A 23,355-nucleotide genomic window follows, 5' to 3' on the forward strand; every position below is an offset into this window, starting at 1 on the left:
GTTAGAGCCTATATAAGAAATCTAGGACCAGTCATTTATTTGGATGCTCTCGCATGTCTAGCTGTATACTCGTTTATGCCTAAAACTTGCAACTGACCACCAAGTTGCATTGTTCCGGTCTCTTCCAAGACTCAGTTTACTAATTCAACCCCCTTTGTAAACCCACGGTATTAAAAATTCGACAACTTTTAAACATCCTTTTTGCATAATTCTGTGTGGAGTGCATTTGTTTTAAAATCTACTTGATTGAAACATGTTTTTAATTCCACACTTTAGGAATCATGTGCAAATTTAAGTAATGATTGTTCCAAAGTCACAAATGTAAAAGGACTGTCATTCCATCAATAAAACATTTTATTTTTTCCATCTACAAATAGAATAAGTTCTAAACAGATTCTGTTTAATAAATTAAATGTAACTTTTCATTATCAACCAACCATGGCAGCCAAACCATTACATACTTTTTTTTTATATCTTCACAATTTATGGTCCTCATACAGATTCTTGTCCAAGTTATACAAAAAGAAAAAACCTATTGAATCCATGATCTTGAGGATAAAGGGAAACATGATGGCTTGAAATAAAATCCCACTGCCCCACCAACCACCCAAAAATTAAAGGGTCAGTTCCTTAGTAAGAAATCTGAAACCGACTATTATATATGACATCATCCAAAGTAGAAATTATTTACCTCATTTACACAAAAATAATATTCCACTTCTTAATAGTAAAATTGCAACATGTAAAAAAAATGTATTTTAACATTTTTTTATATAGCCAAATTGTTAATTGAGATCTTAATGTAAATCTTGCTGCATTTAATCAAGCACATGAACAATTTCATACTTTGTCATTTCAATCATTGAAATTACATTATAAAAACTGGGAAACTTCAGTGAAAATTAAAATTAAATTGTATCCATAAAATTAAAATTAAAATCTGCATTGAAATGCAGTTTTATTTAGTTTGAAAATAGATTTTTAGTTCATATGTCAACTCATTGTTTTCAAGTAGAGATCAAGTTACAAGTTTTAAAGCTGTGTGTTATCTATTTCATGCTGACACATTCATATAGTGAATAAAACAATACTGAAATAAAAACACAAAATGCTTGTGTCATATAGTCTCATCACAAGTCTCATAGTATTGTGTGAAAACACTCAAAATCAAAATTCAAATATGACTACTTTGGTGATACTGTGATACTTTGTGATGCAAACACTGAAGACATATTTTTACGTGACATAAATATTTGCACAACATTACACAACATATTCAGTTTCAAGGTTAGAAGAGATGTGAACAATTTAATGGTTTTAACATTTGTTTGAAACCTCTTTTTATAACTATAAAATATATCTCTGTTTACCTCCATTATATTATTTATAGCTTCTACAGTGTAAACAATTCATTCTATTGCTTCTGTCTTTCTAAATGTTAGTGTGTTAATTTTACCATGTGCATCTCTGGTCTGTGGAGTTGTCCATTCCCTGTGTAATTCTTCCTCATCTCCATCATATGTGCTTAATCTCAGTTTCAATCCAAAAGTTAAAATTTTATTATGTTACAGGTGTTACTGTTACAAATTCCATAGTTGTAAAGGAGCACAATCCTGGCAATGTTTTTCACACAGCTTTAATTTGCATCTTCTTTCCCCATTCTCCAGATATTTAGAAAATATGACAATCATTGTTGCATGCTTTAAGTTAGGATCCTTGTCATGGTCCAGAAATTAAATATTTGTTACCTTCCATTTGCACAATAAATCTTTTTATCTTTGCTGGCAAAGGAAATAAACTCAACATTTGATATAATAACAAAAGAAAGTACATGTAATTACAATACCACTTATATTTAATTAGCATTGTTAGTTCTTTTTATTCATTATATGCATTGTTCAATTGCATTTTGGACTTGACCTTGTCCAAAATCAAGTTAATTTTGTTCCTGAAAAGAGACACTGATGATGCTTTTATTTTGGTATACAAATAATACATAGTTAATATTTCCCTATGAGTGTGAGTTAAATATTAGGATCATTATGTTAGCCCAAGTCAAGAACATTATGTTTACCATGTACTTTATTTACAATTTTAGTAACAAACCTTGTCTAATTATAACTTAGATCGTTCTAGAAATTAACTTTTGTCCCACATCCTGCTCTTCTTTTGTGACTTAGTTTTCATGTAATCTTGTTAACTTGAGAAATTATTAATTCCTGCAGTAACATCTGAACCTGAAATCAGTCTTACTGTTGTATTTCATTTAGGTGGAATTTATTTATTCAAATTTCTATTCACTGGAAATAAAAAGTGCTCATATATGATATTCTTGGATAGAAACATTAACCTGGAATTATAGTGAATTCAGACAAAGAAATCTTGGATTATATTATTGTGAATAATTGGAAGATTGTTAGCACATCATCACACTTCATGGCACTGGTAAATAAGTACATTAAGACTACACGCACATCAATGACTTCAGTGCTGGATCTTATTTTGAACACCAAGGAATTTAATTAGAACTTTGTTCATTATGACTGGTGATATAACCTTTTGACTATTTGGGGTTTAATTTGCAATACTGTAAGTTTTTTTTTATATACATTTTCCCCTTGTATCCTTGGGTAATAAATTATTTGTTGAATTTTACAAAACTTGTTTGGTCTTCGCTCTTTTCTATTAGTTTAAGACCACAGAGCCATAATAATGTATTCTGTCTGATTATAACAGAGGAATGTAATTACCACATATTCTGTCTGGTTATAGGAAAATAAAATGGCATATATATGGAAACCACCTATTTTTATTCCTGCTAATTCTTTCATAATTTTATCATCTAAAATGTTTGTGTTCTGTATACAATCAGGTTATAGCTCAGTTTTTTATCATAATTTTGTGAATGTGCTTTTGGGATGATCAATCTCTTCTAAATCCTCTAATGTTAAAAGGTTTTATTTCGGTTATTTTTAAAAAAGTTTGTATCCCCTCAGTCTTGTTGAACAGGATCAGCAGGTTCACCACAGAACATTTTGTGTGATGTATGTTAGTTTTTCTTCAACACGCTTTCTTTGTTAACTGCATAATTTATCAATTAAAGTCAGACAAAAAGAATTCAGTTTTACATCCTGAAAATTATTTGATAAATTGTACTCAGTGCCCCTTATTTTCTTTGTATGTTTTCCCAGTACTTGTTTGGATTTGATGTAAACAAGTCATGAGTTAAATATAGGGCTAACTGACCTCTTCATTTGGTCAGCAAAGGGAGCTTAATAAAAGAGATTCTTAATTATTTTACTGTTACAACTTGAAATTTCCAATACATTTAAATACTTTATACCTGTACTATGGAGTCTTGTTAAACAGTTTTCCTTTGCCAAAAGGCTCCCAAACATGATAGCTAGCCTTGTATCAGGGTAATCCAAAAATGTCCATTAAGTTTGGACATCCTGGGATGTCAACAGACAAATAGACATATTTTTTATTTAAAAATGATATCCATTTCAAAACAAAGTCTATTCTTACTATGTTATAATTATAATAATAGTTAATAGTTTATAATAATTATAAATTATAAATAATAATTTATAACAATTACAAATCTTTTTTTATGTTTGTCTTATCTGTAGTAAAGTCATGATTGATACTGTACCATTTCTTTCTAAACAAATCTTTTAAAAAAGTTTGCATTATATCGAAGTCAAACAAGTAAATAGTTTCCCTAGTTGACTTTTCTAAAATTCCAGCTAGCTTGTACATAATACTATCCATTTTTACATCAGCCAGTTCTGTTGTATAAAGAGTAATAATAATGTGTTCTCTGTATTTCATTTACAACCATGGATGCAATTTTATCATGTAGGAATGAGGACCATTTAAAAGCATCTTTTTTCCAATTTTACACCATGCCACTGGAACTTTTGTCAAAATAAATTTGCATAACATAGTCACTCCACAGTCTTTGGGTGTTATATTGGTCTGTCCTAATTAATACAAAATCCATTATGTTATTGCAAAAAGGTTTGTAATAAAATTACACCAAAATTTGCATTAAAGTCCTTTCTGCATTTATACATACCTCCCTGTTCATATGCAGATAAAATTCCCAGTCACCACCCTAGCTCTTGAGATCCAAGGAGTGTGAAAGTTACTGAAGGATACCTATTCCCCTGGGCTATTGACATGGATCTTTATTATACGTGAAGAGGCTTCGGATTGTGATATTTATTGGTGTATATGAGAGAATGTTTTCCTTCTTATTTTTATTACAAAATAAAAATCTGAAAAGCCACTTTGAATTGCACCAACAGGAAACCTAATCCCATCTGTGCATCTTGGTATATTTTGTTTTAAGTTTCTTGTTTGAAAATAAATTTACAGCATGAAATAAAATAGATAAAAGTAATCCCCCAAATATGAGATATTATATCCTTTTTTTAAAAAGGGAAAAAATTGATAAAGTGAGAAACTATTCAAATGAAAGCAATATCATTACAGTTTTAATGCCTGTAAATCGTTTCACACATCTATTACAAAACAAGAACATAGTTTCCAAAATGTTGATTAATGACCAAGATCAGTTCAAAAGTTTCTTTCATACAAAATTTTAATTTTAAATAGCATACAAAAAACCAAATAAATTATAGATGTACAAGGCAAGCTGTATGACAGAGATATTTGATGTAGCATCAGAGACGTTAAGTTCATTGCTGTGTCTTATTGCCCTGTTGTGTAGTTAATGCAATTTTGTTGTTGTTGACAGCATATACAAGAAACAGTCTATTCAAGGGACTGATGCTCTTCTGCATGAAATAAAAGACTGTTTCTTCTTTGTAATGGCTGAATATTTAAATATTATTGTGTGATAACACGATTTTCAATGACAAACTAATATCTTAATAAGTCTTTTGGTGAAAAACCCATTTAAATATTGCTGTCCATTCAGGAGGAGTAACAATATTTCCATGATGCTAGATAAGTCTTCGATTCATTTAGGAAAAGCTAGACAACATAAGAAGTCTTCCTGTGGAAACATCATGTCGAAATGACTTTCTTTTTCAGAGCTGTGAAAATAGTAAGACTTTAATGATGGTGGCCATACTGGAATTCAACAATATTTTTGTACAAGACCAACCAGATATTATACGATATCTACTGGAAAAACCCCATTATGATATTATCATCCAACCAGGAGTTGCAAAACACAACATTTTCTAGATGGTTGTCAAAGTGGTCAGATCTTTACCATTTCATTTAGGGGCAGCTCGACTGTAAGAAATGTTACGAAAACCCATGTTGATATGACACTCTATTCAGAATGCATAGAGATAAAAAAAACATTAAGCTGGCAAAAAAGAATGAATACCATGGATACTACTTCCAACTGTGCAGACCCAGATCAGCCTTTGCACAATGCAGTTTGTTAGAAGTAATCAGTAGAACAATGAACACTGACCCTAATCTGCCATCACATGATGTGCAGGCAAAAAAAGGGTACATATTATTTGCAGTTGCTCTAAATTAACAGATGAGTATGGTATTTTATTATTTGTTATTTTTTTGGTAGCCACATTCATGGATGCATGCACAGTGTAAAACGCCAATCTTAAAATGTTCAATCTTACATCACAAAACACCCCCCCCCCATATAATGTCAGTTGAAAATAGAACACTAAGCATCTACACTCCATAATTCCATACATATATCTCCAGATTCATTTATGGCACAATTTCACTCCACCACTCAATAATGACTATTAGCACCAATACACAGTAATTTATGGGGTCTTGAGGGTTGAAATACATAAAAAAAAATCAGTTCTGTTTATCAATATTTTTATTAAGTACACATTCAACTAATGAATTACTAACTTAAAATATTTATCCATATGTGTTATCATTTCTATTACAAACCTCCTTTCACAGATTGGTAACATTTGGCAATTTTTTAACTTTAAAAGGTGTCATATATAAAAACAAAAACATTTCCAACAGAACCACTAGCTGCAAGTTTTTGTATCTATTTTCAGTGAACTTCAGATCATTGGAAGTTTTCCTATAAAACATCCCCTGTGGATATAAGAATAAGCCAGATGTGTCCTTCTTCATGTCATGAAAGGTAACTAATGGAGGCAAACATTTTGACCAGTGATGTGTCCTGTGGTGATGTTCATGCGCTCTAAGACATATTAAAAGAGTTTATATTCAATAGATGACTTTCTTTTTTGAACATGTAACCATTTAGCCTTTATCTTGTTGCTGAATGCCTTTTATGGGATGCCTATCCTTACTCAGCAATATGCAGACACATACATACTTCTACATACTCTCTGTAAAACAATTAAGTGGCACACAATGTTTTGAAAAATAAAACTAAAGCAAAGCCTGCACATAAAGCTCTAATAAAACTCAGAAAACTAATACCAGTACCTATTCAAATTGTCGTTTTTCCACTTTAAATGTGAATTATTTATATTGTCTTTGAACTATTAACAAGAAACTTCCAATAATGTCAATTTTGATTTTTGTCAAAGTGCAGTATATGACAACAGTGAAACATCCCACTTTTGATTAAGTGCGGATACAAGGCACAACTTCAGATGCCAAATATTGGCCAATATGAGGAAGCCAGCTTGATATCATTTTCAAAAATGAGTTCTCAAAGATGGAATAAAGGTGTTTACATGCATGCATATCAATGCAATTAAGAACATGCAAGTACAAGATGCTTCATGAATAGTGTAGGTTAAAATAAATACACCGGTTTGCATTTCTTTATGGCAAGAATATTCTTACAAAAATTTAATACAGTAAATGTATCAGTTATACATTGGCAGTAACCTGTTTGCTATTTCACAACTTTCTGTGTAACTGACTACAGTTTTTGCCATCATAAAGATATGTTTAGGTATGACAGTAAATTGTATATATACTGTAATATCCATGCACATAACAATGTATCCACTTAATTTATCATCGCATGCACCTTCAGTAATAGTGATCATGTAATTATGTCCATATAACATGGGATAAACTTTAGTGGTAGTACTACCATTTACTTTAAAGGGACTGTTTATGTATTTGTAATGAATTCTCCCACAAACAGTTTGATGATAAACATCTTAATAACATACTGCTCCAATAAACAGACAAAACTGCATACATGTTTTGCTCTGAATTGGCGGAAAGAACGAGTAATATGACATAAGGATATGTGAAGGCCATCAGGCTGAAACTTATTCCATATGAGTTCTTTTCCTGAACTTGGAACAAAAACATGAATGTGGTTTTATATTTATATCCCTAATTTACTGTTTCAAAATACTGCTTGCTTTATGAACTGAAATCCAATAACTGGGATTTATAAAATTTTGATTCACTGTGTCTAAAAATTGACACAGATATGTCCAAGACACCCAAGTAGTTCCAATCTGGGCAAGTAATAAAGAAATACAGATAGAACAGCTGTATAAAATATCTGACGAAGGATGCAAGATTAAAATGGTACATAAAAGTTGTGACATTTCTGTTGATTTCTGCACTGTAAAATATATCATGGTAAGAATGTAGTACTGAGAAGATTACAAACTGACTTGCTCAGACTGAAAAAATAATCTACATTTATCTCACTGCACATAAACGTAAATGATTAAACCCCAGGGGAACTCAATTTACACTTATCTCAACTGTAGACAAAATTTAAATGATGAACCCCCAGGGGCACTTGAAAAGAAATTAACAGACTTAATTTACAGCACATGAAAACAACTGGGATAAGCATCTACATGTAAAATGTAGGGGAATATTGTAGAACATTTATGTTTTGTACACATGTGATTCAATATCCATCAAAAGTGTCTTTTAGTTAATAAATCTGTTCATATGCTTCATGTTAAAGATCAAAATTAATATTTAAAAGACTGTCTGTTTGAAGGGATACATGGCAACCACAACCACACCAACATTTACATTCAGCTTAAGTTGGAGCCAAAGTGGATTAATTTTTTAAGATCTTAATTCTACAAGGTCAATTTTGCTACCATTCCTTTTACAAATGTGTAATTAACACAAAGATCATAACTGTTTATGGTGCATTGAAAGGCTGTTCATTTTTTTGTGTTGTTGTTGTTGTAGAAGGGTTTAACGCCATTTTTCAGCACACGATAGGCTATACATGGTGGCCAGTATTAGTGGTGGAGGAAGAACCTGGGAAAACCCCAGAAGAACCTCCAACCCACGAGAAGCTACTGGCAAGCTTTCTCACATACCCACACTGGCTGAATCCGAGACTCTAACCCATGCAGACAGAGGTGAGATGGCAGTGATCCATAATGGAAAGCACTTTAGACCACTCGGGGCCTCCATTATTTGTGTAAAATTTCATGTTGGTGAAATTTCAATATAAATATATTAACAGTCCCTTTAAAAGTAAAACTTGGTAACCACTACTAAATCAGCAAAGGTGAACAAGAATTCTTTTTTCTGGCTTTGATTAGCTTGCTATCAATTACTGAATGGTCTCTTTAATTAAACATTTTACAAATGCAACAGTCTGACATGGAATTATAGGGTACATAAATACCTTTAAGGTATGGAATATTGCACATCATACAAGCATTGGCATTGAAATCCCATAGAAAAAAACATTTTTGACATGAATACAAGTATTTCCATAGTTTTTCAAAGTCTTTTTTTTTTTTCAAAAATGAAGGTGTAACAGTTGATAAGTTTTAGTCCATTATAAGTTGTATACAGAATGAAGATGCTTTAACTTAAAAACCTATAGCATTAATAACTGAACTGACATTCCAGTGCTTCAAGGTCAACTATGGAGATAAATCATAAAAAAGTAAACTTTTAATGATTTTTTGTACAACATGTAGATTAAAAATCAGTTTTACTATTAAAATTTATTAAAGTTCCATTCACAAAATGTATGTTTAAAATTAATGAAAATTCAAAAATTAGACTGTACTATGTCCAAAGGATAAGAAAAAGGCTAGGTTTCTTATTGATATACTTCTAGATGTGTATTGCTCACATGGTCATTGCAAGTAAACTGAAGGATTTTATGCAAAATACAGTCCCAATGTGAGAAAACAGGCTACTGTTTTCCTTTCCTTGTCAACTACAAATATGGGGTAATCAGGAATGGAAAATTCACCAAGAGTCACTTGATGTTACATGCTCTATTGTGCAAAATGAATTTCCAGAAATTCAAGATAAGATCATGTTATCTCTTAAACTGTCAAGTGTTGAAACCATCTCTGATATTCTGACCACTAACAAGATTTTCCAATTATTGATGCTGTGGGACACATACTGGATGTCAGCTTGGCAGAAATTTCATTTAGACTTTAAAAAGAGTGGTGGTAGGCCTTTTGGTGAAAATTCCATTTCATATTGATCATCCATTCAGGAGAAGTAGTGACAAGAATTTTCAGACAGTCATTGTGGCAGCCATATTGGATGTACAACTTCAGTTATTGTGCAAAAATAAAATTGGTACCAGACAAATGGATGGAAAGGCACACAACATGCATGAGAATAAGATCCCGCCATCTTTACCAAATGACTATATATATATATATATATATATATATATATATATATATATATATATATATATATATATATATATATATATATATATTGTACACAGCACAGACCCAGATCTGCCAATGCATAATGCACCAGTAGATTAGGGTCTACATTGTTTGTGCTACTGATTACTCCAATAAACTGTATAGACCTAGATCTGCCTATACATTATGTGACAACAGATTTGGGTCTGTGCAGCTTTCAGTTTGTCCGGACTTATAAATGAGTATAAATGGTACAGCAGATACGTTTCACCAAATGCCCACACTGTATATGTGTGTGAAAATTTATTAGACTGGCCCTTGATATTATTTGTATTGAAGAAGAAATACTATATTTAACTGGGGCTCTAACTAATTCACTGGTTTCATCACTCTTTTTAAAGTCTATGCACCACAATTACAAACCATAGCAGTTTTACATAAACACAGAGAAGGTTGTTTTCTAGTGTCCATGGTGACACAAATAGAGGCAGCTCGTCTTTGTCATAAAAATTAGACTGTGTTTCTCAGAGTTTTCTCTGACCCTCACACCAAATAACTTTACAAAATACATAAAATGGACTTAAAGATGGGATGAGAGAGTCAGAGGAAACTTGGACTAACATGGCTAAAAGAAATTATTGTACAAAAGCAAACTATTTCTCTTTTAATCGTTAGCTTAGGAAAGTGAAAAGCAATTTACTCCATTTAAACAAATAATAAAAATTTATGATTCTCCCCCAAAAATTAAGGTTATTCAGCCAAGATATACATTAAGATGACATAGTAAGTCGATGATTCCCTCTTGTGTTGGAGAATAAAGACACAGGTCAAAATCAATTTTCACAATTTGTCGTACATTTTTACTGACAAACGTCATGTTCTGCAGGTGCATCATAAGACCCAAGTGATTTTAAGACAAAAGATTCATATAACAAAACTATGTTCAGCTTCCCTATTATTCAGTTTGAGCATTTCATTTCATTTACTCCTTTTAAAATTTCTCTTACATTCTTTGTCATTGTATGCATTGTCACATATTGTCATCTAATTAACATGTATAAATAACAGAATGAAAAACTTTCACTCTTCAAAAGTGTTAAAAATCTAATTTAATTAAGACAGTTTTGACTGTACATTCATTTATATCAGGTCCCAAAATATAACTGAAATTACTTAATTGCATTAAAAAAATTTTGTAAGAGATACTACCACATGAAAAACACAAGCAAACAAGTAACAGAATGTAGTCCAATCACATGTTAAGGTAAAAACAATTCCAAAGTCACTACAACATAACTAGCATCTCTGTATCATATGACCATCATTACTTCAAAGACAGGATACCAAAGCTTTATAAAATAATATTTCTCTTAATTAAATAATAAATGAAAATAATAGCATTACCGTATTTCATGTATTTTTTCATACACAATTTTTTTCTTTTTCTTCAGAGTAAAAAAATATTTTGGAGTACTGATAAAGGGTTCAGACCTAAGCAAGGTTTACACAAGATGCTTGGCAACCTAACAGCACTGTCATAAAAAAAATAAGCATAACATTATTTTGTCTAATGTTGCTTTCAACCAAATTAGTTTGTTTTTTATTTACCCCAAAATGTTAAAAATTGATGTGTGCATGTGTGTGTGCATATGGGGGTGGGGGGATTAATGTGTCAATGTGTAAAATTATGTCTATGCCAAATGTATTTTTAAAAAATGTTTTTGCTGTAGTGGGCAAATTTATGAAGATGATCCATGTCAAATCAGCTTGTAACATTACTTGCAATTTTAGAAGTTTGTTTCAGTTAATGTGTCAATGTACAAGTGCGAGATAGGAAAAAAGGGTTACATGGTGATGGTCATCTTTATTGTTCAATTACCCGACAATTGTGATATTCCTTATGTGAACACTACAAAGGCACTATTATATTCCATTGGCAATTAAAACCTGAATAAATAAATGGTGTTTGTTGTAATTATGAAATCCACTGTCAATGTGCCACACGGCTATGCAGATGTGCATGCTAATTAAATACACTTTGACTTTTAGTTTAGTATTTTCTAGTAAATACTGGATTGAAGACCTAATTCACCTCAACAGATCAAATCAGCAAGGCTCTATGTAGGGAAATGAGACTACCCATTGGGTACTGAAAATATGACGAGCCATTTACTCAGTTAAACATTTGTGCGAAGTTAATAGATAATTTGGACTGGGTTTTCATTGAGAAAATAGTTTTTTAAAAATATTTTTTAAATCGGATTATACCAAAAATACTCAGCAAACAATACATTTGTTGTTATTTTTGCATATCAAGATGATACATCGATATTTATTGAAAGCCATTTGAAACGTGAACTTCGCTTCTTGACGCAAATAAAATACATAAAAATATATAGTGAAATACAATAATAAAAGAAAGAAATGATCAATGACCTTTCTGCATGAACATAAATGATTATATTTAGTTAATCTCTGGTTTCACTATTCAATGCCTCGGTTAAGAACCTACCCACAGTTAATCACTATTCATAACATGCTTAGCAACAATAAACAACCCCAAAAAATCGCTGGTCAGTGGATGTACCCAAATTGTATTTTGTTATATTTTTGAAGCCGCTTAAAATGGGGACCTGTCTTCAATTTTAACATAAAAGAAAGAAATAAATAGATAAATAAAAATGCAACCCCCCTCCAAAATGATTTTAGTTATTGTTGTTGGGTTTATCGCCATTTTTCAGCACACGATAGGCTATGCATGGTGGCCAGTATTAATGGTGGAGGAAGAACCCGGAAAAATCCCGGGAAGAACCACCGACCCTCGAGAAGCTACTAGCAAGCTTTCTCACATACCCACATTGGCCGAATCCTAGACTCGAACCCATGCAGACAGAGGTGAGATGGTAGTGATCCGTAACGGAGAGCGCTTTAGACCACTCGGGGCCCCAGTGATTTTAGTCTCTTATTCTTTGTTGTAAAACAAAAAGGTCAATATTTTCGATCACATAAAACTTCCCAGTAGAACATCTTATGTACCTTATGTATGAAAATGAAAGGATTTGGAGAAGAAGAAAAAATATAGTTTTGTGTATGAAAAAATATGACATTTAATTATTATTTTTATAGCTTGATGGTGTACGAAAAATCAAAGGGTACGAAAAAAATAACATGAAATACGGTACTACTATGTGCATATTTAAATAGTCATTGTATTTCTGTATCTGGAAAACTCTTCTACTGAGAAGTTATGTTTGATATCCAACAACTTTGTCCTGAAGCACACATTCTTAATCTTTTCCATGTAATATCTGTGCTTAAAACTGGCACATATCTCAAGGGAAACCACTACTGTCTGATGACCACAGGGGAAACATGGCTATCTCTCTGACCTAAAATGTCGATACATTAAATAGGCAATTCCGGCCAGTGATATTACAGCTATTCCTATTTTCAGTCCTCTCTTGTTGTCTCGTAATGCCACATCTTTCAGATGCCTGAAAAAATTAAAAATAAAGTCACAAATTGACTAGCTTTCAAAAAGTTCATGTCAAAGTAATGCTATAGATTGAGATGTTGATTTAGTAGCTCAGTGTAAACTCTGCTTCTGTCAAGTATCTGTCAAAGTTATCTATCAAATTACAATCCCTCCATCTTCTATCAGTGCAAAAATTAAAAGTAAGAGAATTAACCTACCGGGTAACTGAAATTCAGATTCATAAAAATTACTTCTTGTTGGGCATTATTCATGAAATTAATGTTAATATGCAAATATACTGATATTTCTTGGACACTTTAGAGATTAGGCTTGAACTGTCAAAGAACTAAAATATAACCACAACAATCACTCTGTTCCAAAACATTTTACTATTTTCCCAGACACCTGTACCCTTGATTCATTGTTTATCCTTTCAAGATTTAGGCCTACAAAAATGGTCTAAGTATGCAACAACAAAAGTCTGCACAACCTCCTCCTACTATATTTCTTCTCTCAGCTGTGCATAATCAATCTCACTAATATTAATACTGTAAAATCTAGTGTGCAATGTGCATGCATATCAATACACACAAAATGCATTCATCATCACACTAATGTTCATTAATTCATAAGCTATAGTGTATGAAAGTAAAGGTCAAAGACAGACCCTTATATGGGTCACACTGACCCCATTCAGTAATAAAATCTTAGGATAACACTGCACAAGAACCTTGTTTATACAAACTGTTCAAAACCAAAAACCCTTGGAAACCAAACTTTATTTCGGTTTTGACATGTTTTTGGTTTACTGAGGCTTCTGCAGATGTGAACAAAAGTAATTTTGAGTGCTTACATCACAAGATAGCAAGAGAGAGAGAGATACAATTACGGAAGCATTAGTGTGCATGTAGAAGTGCACAAAAATAATAAAAGTGGTTATTTTTTACATTTTATTTTAAATACATGCATTTAATAAAGAATTAGCTGAACAATATATGTTCCTATAAAAAAAAGAACCATTGCCCTTTTCACAAGAAACATCTGAGGAATGAGACATGGTACATTTATAACTTTACTACAAAGTCCATTGGAATTATGAATAAAACTCCACAACGCTTAAATATGCTGTGTAATTCCTAATTTTCATAGTTCAAGACCCTAATGTGAAGAAGGCATGGAGCATTTACTGCTGTTTCTTACATCATTAATGTGGCTTGTGTTACTGACCCCATTTCTTGGGCCAGAATGAAATAATTGTTTACTACTTAACAGTCAATTAGTTTTTAACCTCTTTTATAAACTCAGGGTATGACATATCGCTGACTGGTGCTCAGAATATACATTCTCATCATAATATTCATCACTTTCATCACTGGCCTGGTTGCTTTCATGAAACTGTGACACAAAGTAACCTGTCTCTGACATAGATCAGGTCAGGAGGATGCAGCATTGTCAAAGAACATAATGAATTGTCTCCTCTACTGCCGACTTTTCTGTTAATTTAATATTACTAGGGGCCCAGAGTGGCCAAGTGGTCTAAAACACTCTCCGTTACGGATCATTGCCATCTCACCTCTGTCTGCATGGGTTCGAAGTCTCGGATTCGGCCAATGTGGGTATGAGAGAAAGCTTGCCAGTAGCTTATCGTGGGTCGGTGGTTCTTTCCAGGGTTTTCCCGGGTTCTTCCTCCACCATTAATACTGGCTGCCATGTATAGCCTATTGTGTGCTGAAAAATGGTGTTAAACCACACAACACCAGTACCAGATTTACTAATCCATTTAATGAACATCTGTGTAGTCATCCACAATTTCCTGTTAGCTACATATGTCATGGCAAGTTTGTAACATTAATATACTTAAAACAGCTGGGTTTCTGAGCCTTGTCGTTTACAAGTGGTTTCAATTTCTCACCCAGTGTTGCATGTAAAACATCAATGTCGTGAGTGAAGACAAACGACTGTCATGGCTTCTTAGATACATGTAATGATTCTTCTCTACTGAAATCATCTGAATGAATCTGACTTTAAGAACACAGCTTTGTCGGTCTGCATTGGCAAAGTATCAAAAAATAGGCCACATGCCTAGTAAGAAAGCTCAGATATTTAGTTTAAAAAACAAGTAAACAATGTAATCATATTTACAAAATGAATAGCATCAGTCACAATTAGATGATCAGCAGATAAACAAAGTCTTTCTTAAATGGCTTACATACAAAGCATTTTAGTTATTAATACATGTAATTATCCTTAAAAGACAGTTCTTTTGTATGGTGCAACGACTTAAGATAAGCCTATTATAAGTTCTAATCTGTATCAGTGAACATGTCAAGTGATTTTTCAATCTCGCGTACCCTAGGACAGATCAGACAAGTACAGTACTGGTTAACTGTAATTAACCTGTTAAGCATGTATAAGAAATTAAATATCTTTTCAAGTTTCAACTGATTTTTGGTTTTATGGAATATTTTAAAGTGAAAAATTCAAAATCTGTTTCGATGTTGAGGGGTTTTGGTTTACTGAGGTTTCGGTTTTGTATGTGCATCCTTCAAGGTAAAAGCTGTAAAAAAACATAAACCCACACATGTATGTCAATTGTATCTTATATAATGGCTGTTTTTCTTCCAATCTTGTTACTGGTCCAAGTTCAACTGTATTACTCAACATGAATTTGGTCTTTACAACCAAACATGGACCAAAATAACTGACTGAGAACCTGTTATGAGGCCAATTGAAAAACACACACTTAAACAAATTTTACGGCACAAAGGCACATACAGAGCTATGTAAAAAAAAGACATGTATGAAGCCTGCCTTGCTATGATGTGGTAGTTTCTCAATAGTAATTTGCACTAAGTACCAAGGGTATAAATAAACAGTCTTTTATGTGTCTCCTGTTTTCGTTGACACTGTGGTTGCTGCAAACGACTAATCTGAAGACCCAATGAACAGAAATCTTTAAGTGACCTTTACCTTGATCCCAAGTGTAAGTTCAGACGAAAATAACACTTTTCAGAAAAAACGCAAAAATTGATATCCACAAAAAAAAAATGAACTCAAGTCTGTGTAAAGTATTCACCATGACATTAACAACAAAGGCTCAAGTAATACCAGAATATTGATACTGTATAGTCAAAAAAAGGTTGAATCTAAATTCTGAACTAAACAAATAAAGTTACATGTGTGACCATTTGATAAAATATAACCAAAATATAAATGGGATCAAAATTTGAGAAGATAATGATATTTCCAAGCAATTTGTGAAATTTTTTGGAATACACAAGAAAATGAATTCCCTTCTATTCCAGTAAAAGTGATCCATGGAACCCAGTATCCCACCTGCATATATACCAGTATGCTTGTCAGTATAATTCATGCATTTGATTTTCATAAAGTTTTATACAAACTTTAATATTGCTGACCATGATACTTAATCAGGCAAGACAACAACTGATGAATATATGTAACTTTCAAAAATGTCTAAAACAAGACTCAAACATTGCTTACAAAGATGAATGCTTTTATGCTAAAGCAGGCAAGAAAGGCATATCAGTGTATAAACTTCAGACCTAATGTATAATTATACCAAAATATCAAAAAATGTCAAAGACACACAACTTCTGCAGGTTCTCACAATGAGAAATGCTTCTTCCTGATTTTTAAGAAATTCATTAAATGTTGTTATGGCATGAAGTGCAAATAGTTTATACTGCATATACTTGCATATAAGTGAACTCCAACTGCATACAACATAGACCCTGATCTGCTGTTGCATAATGGGAGTGGCAGATCAGTGTGTTTTAGGTCTGTTTTAAATAATCAGGAAAACAAGCAAGGAAAACGGGGGAAATTCTTTTACTTCAAAATTCTACTTACAATTTTCAGACCTTTTTAATACCCTAAAGTTATGTGTGATGTTCATTATGTAATACATTTTTGTATATACAGATGCATGTGTCATGTAAATCCATGTAAAGTCAGGTGAAACTATTTGATGATGGCATATATTTGTAGTATATATGTAAGTTTCAAACTGTAATGTTATTTGTGTATATGTGTGTATAGTGTATGCCAATGTGTATCATTATGCATGCATTACTTCCAGGTCTGCTTGATTAATGTTGTTGTTATATGGTTTAGCACCATTTTTCAGCACAAGATAGGATATACATGGCAGCCAGTATTAATGGTGGAGGAAGAACCCATGAAAACCCCAGATAGAACCATCGACCAATGAGAAGCTACCAGCAAGCTTTCTCACATATCCACACTGGCCAAGCCAAAGACTTGAACCCACGCAGACAGAGGTGAGATTGCAGTGATCCGTGATGGAGAGCGCTTTAGACCACTCGGCAACTCTGGGGCCCCCTGCTTGATTAATATGGGTATCATAATGCATGTATTACTTCCAGATCTTTTTGATTAATATATGCATGTGTTACTTCCAGGTCTGCTTGATTAATATATGCATGTGTTACTTCCAGGTCTGCTTGATTAATATATGCATGTGTTACTTCCAGGTCTGCTTGATTAATATATACATGTGTTACTTTCAGGTCTTCTTGATTAATATATGCATGTGTTACTTCCAGGTCTGCTTGATTAATATATACATGTGTTACTTTCAGGTCTTCTTGATTAATATATACATGTGTTACTTCCAGGTCTGCTTGATTAATATATACATGTGTTACTTTCAGGTCTTCTTGATTAATATATGCATGTGTTACTTCCAGGTCTGCTTGATTAATATATACATGTGTTACTTTCAGGTCTTCTTGATTAATATATGCATGTGTTACTTCCAGGTCTGCTTGATTAATATATGCATGTGTTACTTTCAGGTCTGCTTGATTAATATGGGTATCATTTTGCATGCATTACTTCCAGGTCTGCTTGATTAATATGGGTATCATTTTGCATGCAATACTTCCAGGTCTGCTTGATTAATGTGAGTATCGTTATGCATGCATTACTTTCAAGTCTGCTTGATCAATATGAGTATCGTTATGCATGCATTACTTTCAGGTCTGCTTGATTAATATCAGTATCATTATGCATGCATTACTTCCACGTACGCCTGATTAATATAAGTATCATTATGAATGTAGTCAAGTAAACATGATTAAAAATAACAAATTCCTAACATACATATTACTGAGATGTGTAAGATTTATTTGACAAAATTAATGAGGGACAATTAATCTTGCTACACACAATAATAATACTGCAATGATACATGGTTAAACCTAAAAAATGGTAGCATTCTATCATGATCTTATGTATGTGTGTGTGTTTGTATGCATGCTTAAAAGTGAAGTCCAACTGCAAAAAAACATAAACATAGATCTGGCATCACAAAGGAACCGATTTACAGTTATTATGTACCTCTGAGGTGGAGACTGGTATAAAGTGAAGCTCTCTGCACTGGCAACATTCACTCTATGCTACTTCCATGTACTTAGACTGAAATTTCTTTATATGTTTTAATTATGGACATTATGCAATATGTAAAGCACACAGATGATAAAATAACTGCTACCATGTGCTCAATAAGTGAGCCTAAACTAGATCAAAGTAGACAACTTCAGCACTTACAAAAACTGTGAAAAATAATTTGGCCAGATCAGATGAATACCAGTTCTGACAGTGCAATGAATGACTTAAAAAATATGTGAAAAGTACAAGAAGTAATTGGTTCATTTTTTTCCTCAAGTGAAATGACCAAGTGGAGCTTGCAGTCTCGAGCAGTGCATATCTCAAGTAAGGTCAAGCCATATACTCTAAAACCCAAATTACACCCAACAATCATGCACAAAAATAAAGAGAATTAAAATTATTTTAACAATATTTAATACAAGATCCATTTAAATGACCAGGATAATCAGTGAGGACAACCTGGCAAATTCTTTTTCTTCAAGAATCAGACCTTGTGCAAAATGTTAAACTGTAGAATGGAACCATAATGCATTGGCAGATCAAAGTCTATGTTGTTTATTCTATTGCTTACTTCTAACATACTGCATAGACGAAGATCTGCATAATGCACTGGCAGATCTGAGTCTGTGCAGTTTGGAGTTGGAATCAACTTATAAGCAAATATATATAAAAAATTATCAATGTAAAACCTCTACTGAAAGCAAAATAAATATTTCGGTATAAACTGAAAATCAGAGGAAAATTTAATCACAAAGTTAAAGTTATTACTGTTTTAATAATTATATTTTATATAGTGCCAGTCAAGAAGGTGTCAGAAATACTCTAATAAGCCATGTTAAAAATACACAGACTGGCTACAAAATTATGCAACAATCATACCTAGCCAGTGGCAATGGACAGATGAGTGGAGTTGGCAATCCGTAATTGGATACATACAGAAGGATTGTGGCCCGTTATTTGTTGTTTTATTCTATCAATAAATATTCAGCTCTTAAAGAATTTAACAAAAATGTTCAAGAGGATAAAGTACTGAGAAGATCTCATTCGAGTGCATTAGGTACGCTGTATTTCAACAGAATTATTATTTGAGGGAATAAAGTGTGGCAATGTATTTTTCCATCTTCTTATATATGTTACTTCTTCATTAAATAGGGTGATCTCTAATCAAAATGTTGATAGGAACCATTTAATGCAATGAGGGGATTGAATTTATATGTTTGTTATGGAGTGATTCTGATTCTTAAGTTAAACCACATTTCACTAGTTATATTCATGCTAATAAAATTGGTTTCATTGGTCATTAAAAACTCTTATAAAATTAGTACCCTGTTTTATATGAGAACAAAATAAACAATACATTCTGCTGCCATGCAAACAACAAGCAAATTTTGGACATCTCCCCCCCACTTTTGGAAAGCAAAGTTTCACGGAGGTAACAATGGTGATACAGTAAATGAGGTAAATTTGTTAAGGAAGACTGTAGATGCTGTAGAACAATGACATTGGAACCCAACTGACATTTCATCAACATAAAGTTGTATCAATCAGGAAGGTCCAAAATTCAGTGGCCTTAACTTCACTAAACATCACAAGACCAATAATCAGCTCCTGATTAAGTTACAACAATATTGGGCAGCATATATTTTCTTGAAATCTGATAATAATTAAGTGAATTAATGTAAAGAAACAATAGTGGGTGGGTCCAACGGTTAGATACTATAACTCTGCTGATGCAGATATTGCATTTAACAAGAGTCCCTTGATGCAACTAATGCTCTACTGGGAAAAAAGAGTTTCTATGAATTCAAGATAAGACCATTTCATCCATTAAAATATTGAGTGTTAAAACCATCTCTGATATTCTTCAGCAATAAAATATTTTCAAGTTAGCTGCCATGGTACACCTATCTAATATCAGATTAGTACCAGTTTAATTTACGAAAAAGTATACATCATTTGAAGTCTTGGTGAAAACATCATGGCATTATGGTCATCCATCAATTCTGGGGAATTAGTGACAAAAGATTTTTAAGACAGTCATTGTGGCAGCATATTAGATGTACAACTGGCACCATTTTCATTTAGTACCAACTAGGTGTCATAAGATTTCTACTGATTGTTGGTGGTGTTGTTGGTTTAATGTCATTTTCCAGCAAATGATAGGCGGCCAGTATAACTGGTGGCAGAAAAATCAAGGAAAACCCCAGTAAGAACCAGTGACCTACTGGAAGCTGCTGGCAAGCTTTCTCAAATATTCACATAGGCCGAGCCAAAGATTCAAACCAACATGGCCAGAGGTGGCAGTGATTGGTTAAAAAAAAGAGTGTTTTAGACCACTTGGCCACCCAGGGCCCCAGATGTATATTGGTGAAAACTCAAAGTTGATACAGCCATCCAATTAGAGAGGTGTAGAGACAATGTTTTCAAACTATTACTTCCAGTTAGAAGGAGTAGCAATAACAGCAATTTTCAAGATGGCTACTGTGGTAGCCATATTGATCATCAGACTTGCAGCATTTTCAATTAAGACCAACTGGACATTACAACAATTCTGGTGAAAATCCTACATCAAAATGACTTTCAATTCCGTATAGATGACTCCTATGTCAACCATATTGGATGTCAAATCAGCATTATATTATTTAGGACAGTTAGACATCCTTAGAAGTCTTTTACTGAAGATCCCATGCTGATGACCATCCATTAAGGAGGGGTATAACATGATTTTCAAGCTGGCTGCTGTTACGCCCATATTGGATGGGTGTCAGATCAGTGACAATTTTATTTAGCAAAACATCATAAGAAGTCTTCTAGTGACAACCCCATGTTGATATAACAACCCATTCATGAGCATTAGCAATGACAAGATTTTCAAGATGGCTACCGTAGTGGCTATATTAGATTGTTAGATGAGCACAATTTTCATTTAGGACTAGACCTCGGGATGAAAGTGTAAAGGTTCAACGCAATCTTCAAGGTAGTTTCTTCAGCGTAGCAATAACAAACTTGGGCTAATGGACAGATGATGTACAACAGACCATCCCATAACCTTTTCTTGTCTATGACCAGTACAGCTAAAAATCCAACAAAGCCAAGGTGTTATTAACATAATGCTGCATACCAATGGAGTTAGTAAGCAAAGTGAATCTGGTAAACAGGGTCCATAACTCTTAAAAGATACTTCATGCCAAACATGAACCTAAGAAACTACGAAAAAGGTCCCAATAATGTCAGGATGCCTAACAAATTTATTTAATATCCTATGAGAATGTCTCTTATGTATAGAAATAAAAGCTTTCTTGTCCATGTATTATGACAACTACTACTTGCACCCTCCCTATTCTGTGTGTCCTCAATGGCTGTCGGACAAAAGACAGTGTCCCTTGCCCAACTGATTTTAGAGTAACACCTAGGTACAAGAATCAGGGTTCAAAACTCGGCTACAAGACACAGAACACTGACTAATGAACTCAGCCAAGGTCACATCAATGTCAAAATATGTACCAAATTTGGTTGAAATCCAATTAAAATTTACTAAGCATGAAAGTAAACGAGTCCAACAACCTGGGGCTATACCTCTACTAGATAACAATGTAAAATGCCGATGACCAGCCTCAGTTAATGTCACATCGATATCAAGATGTGTAAGAAATCTGGTTGAAATCCAATTGTATATAAAGGAGTTATTTTGAAATGAAATGGGCTAATTTGGCAATCAGTGGCTATACCTCTGCTAAAGGAGAAAGCAGAGTAGTGAAAATCAGTCAGCCAAGGTGCCTTGAAAATCCAGTTGTTTTCCAAATATTGATGAATTCAATAATAATTAAGGAAGTAATTGTGCAAAGGCAAAAGTGGGTGGGTCTGACAGGCAGGGGATATAACACTACTAAATGAAGATTCAGTAAGCTAAAAACTGAACCCAGCCAAAGTCTCATTAGTATCAATCTGCATACTAAGACTGACCGAAATGCAAAAATAATGGATTATGCAGAAATGAAAGTGGACTGATCTGACAACTAAGCTAAAACTCTGATAAACAATGAAATAAAAGGCTGATAATCAAACACAGTCAAGGTCCCATCAGTATCAGGCAGCATATCAAATCAGATTGAACTCCAGTAAAAACATGAAATTTATTGTGCAGAAAAGGAAGTGGGTGGATCAGACAATCAGAGGCCATACCTCTGTTGAACAATGCCGAAAGCTGATGGCTAATCCAGCAAAGGTTCCATCAATGTCAAACTTCATACTAAACTTGGCTAAAATGCAAACATAATCAAGAGAGTTATCATACAGAAATGAAAGTAAGTGTTTGACAATTAGGATATTGCTCTGACATACTATGACAATGAAGGCTGATGACAGAACTCTTGCCTTGATCTCATCAATATGAAACTACATACCAAATATGGCTGAACTAAAAAAAAAAAAAACAGAACACTAAGCTATGGGTACATCACAAAGGGCCCCCACTCACTACATTTTACTCAGCAGAGCTTTAAACAGGGGGGTGAGTCTGATAACCATTGTTTTAACTGTGCTAAAAGATGATACAAAAATACCGACAATACAACTCAGCTAAGGTTTCTTCAATATTAAGTAGGATACCAAATACGGTCGAAATCCGACAGTAACAAGGGATTTATTTTGTGCAGAAAAGAAAGTGGCTGATTTTGATAATCAGGAGCTATAACTCAACTAAATCATGACAAAAGACTGACAATCCAACTTAGCCAAGGTCCAATCAATATCAATTTGGCTGAAATTCAATAGAAACAAGGGATTTATTGGCAAAAGAGAAACTTGATATATGACAAAAGAGCTCATTCACATTAAATACATAACAAATTTTGGATG

The 23,355-nt window shown here is 33.1% G+C and overlaps 1 protein-coding gene across 2 annotated transcripts in view; it reads right to left on the reverse strand.

Moving 5' to 3' along the window:
• Positions 1-5,821: 5,821 nt before the first annotated feature.
• LOC149803092 (mitochondrial Rho GTPase 1-like) overlaps positions 5,822-23,355 on the reverse strand; it is a 75,580-nt gene continuing 58,046 nt past the window's right edge. For both annotated transcript variants that reach the window (XM_089952683.1, XM_089952681.1), the window contains one exon: positions 5,822-13,081. In XM_089952683.1, coding sequence (XP_089808809.1) covers positions 12,964-13,081 — 118 coding nt within the window. In that variant the 3' untranslated portion in view covers positions 5,822-12,963. The remainder of the gene's footprint in view (positions 13,082-23,355) is intronic.

This window comes from Sinohyriopsis cumingii, chromosome 3 (assembly GCF_028554795.1).
Source record: "Sinohyriopsis cumingii isolate HCF-2022 chromosome 3, ASM2855479v2, whole genome shotgun sequence".
Lineage (NCBI taxonomy): Eukaryota > Metazoa > Mollusca > Bivalvia > Unionida > Unionidae > Sinohyriopsis > Sinohyriopsis cumingii.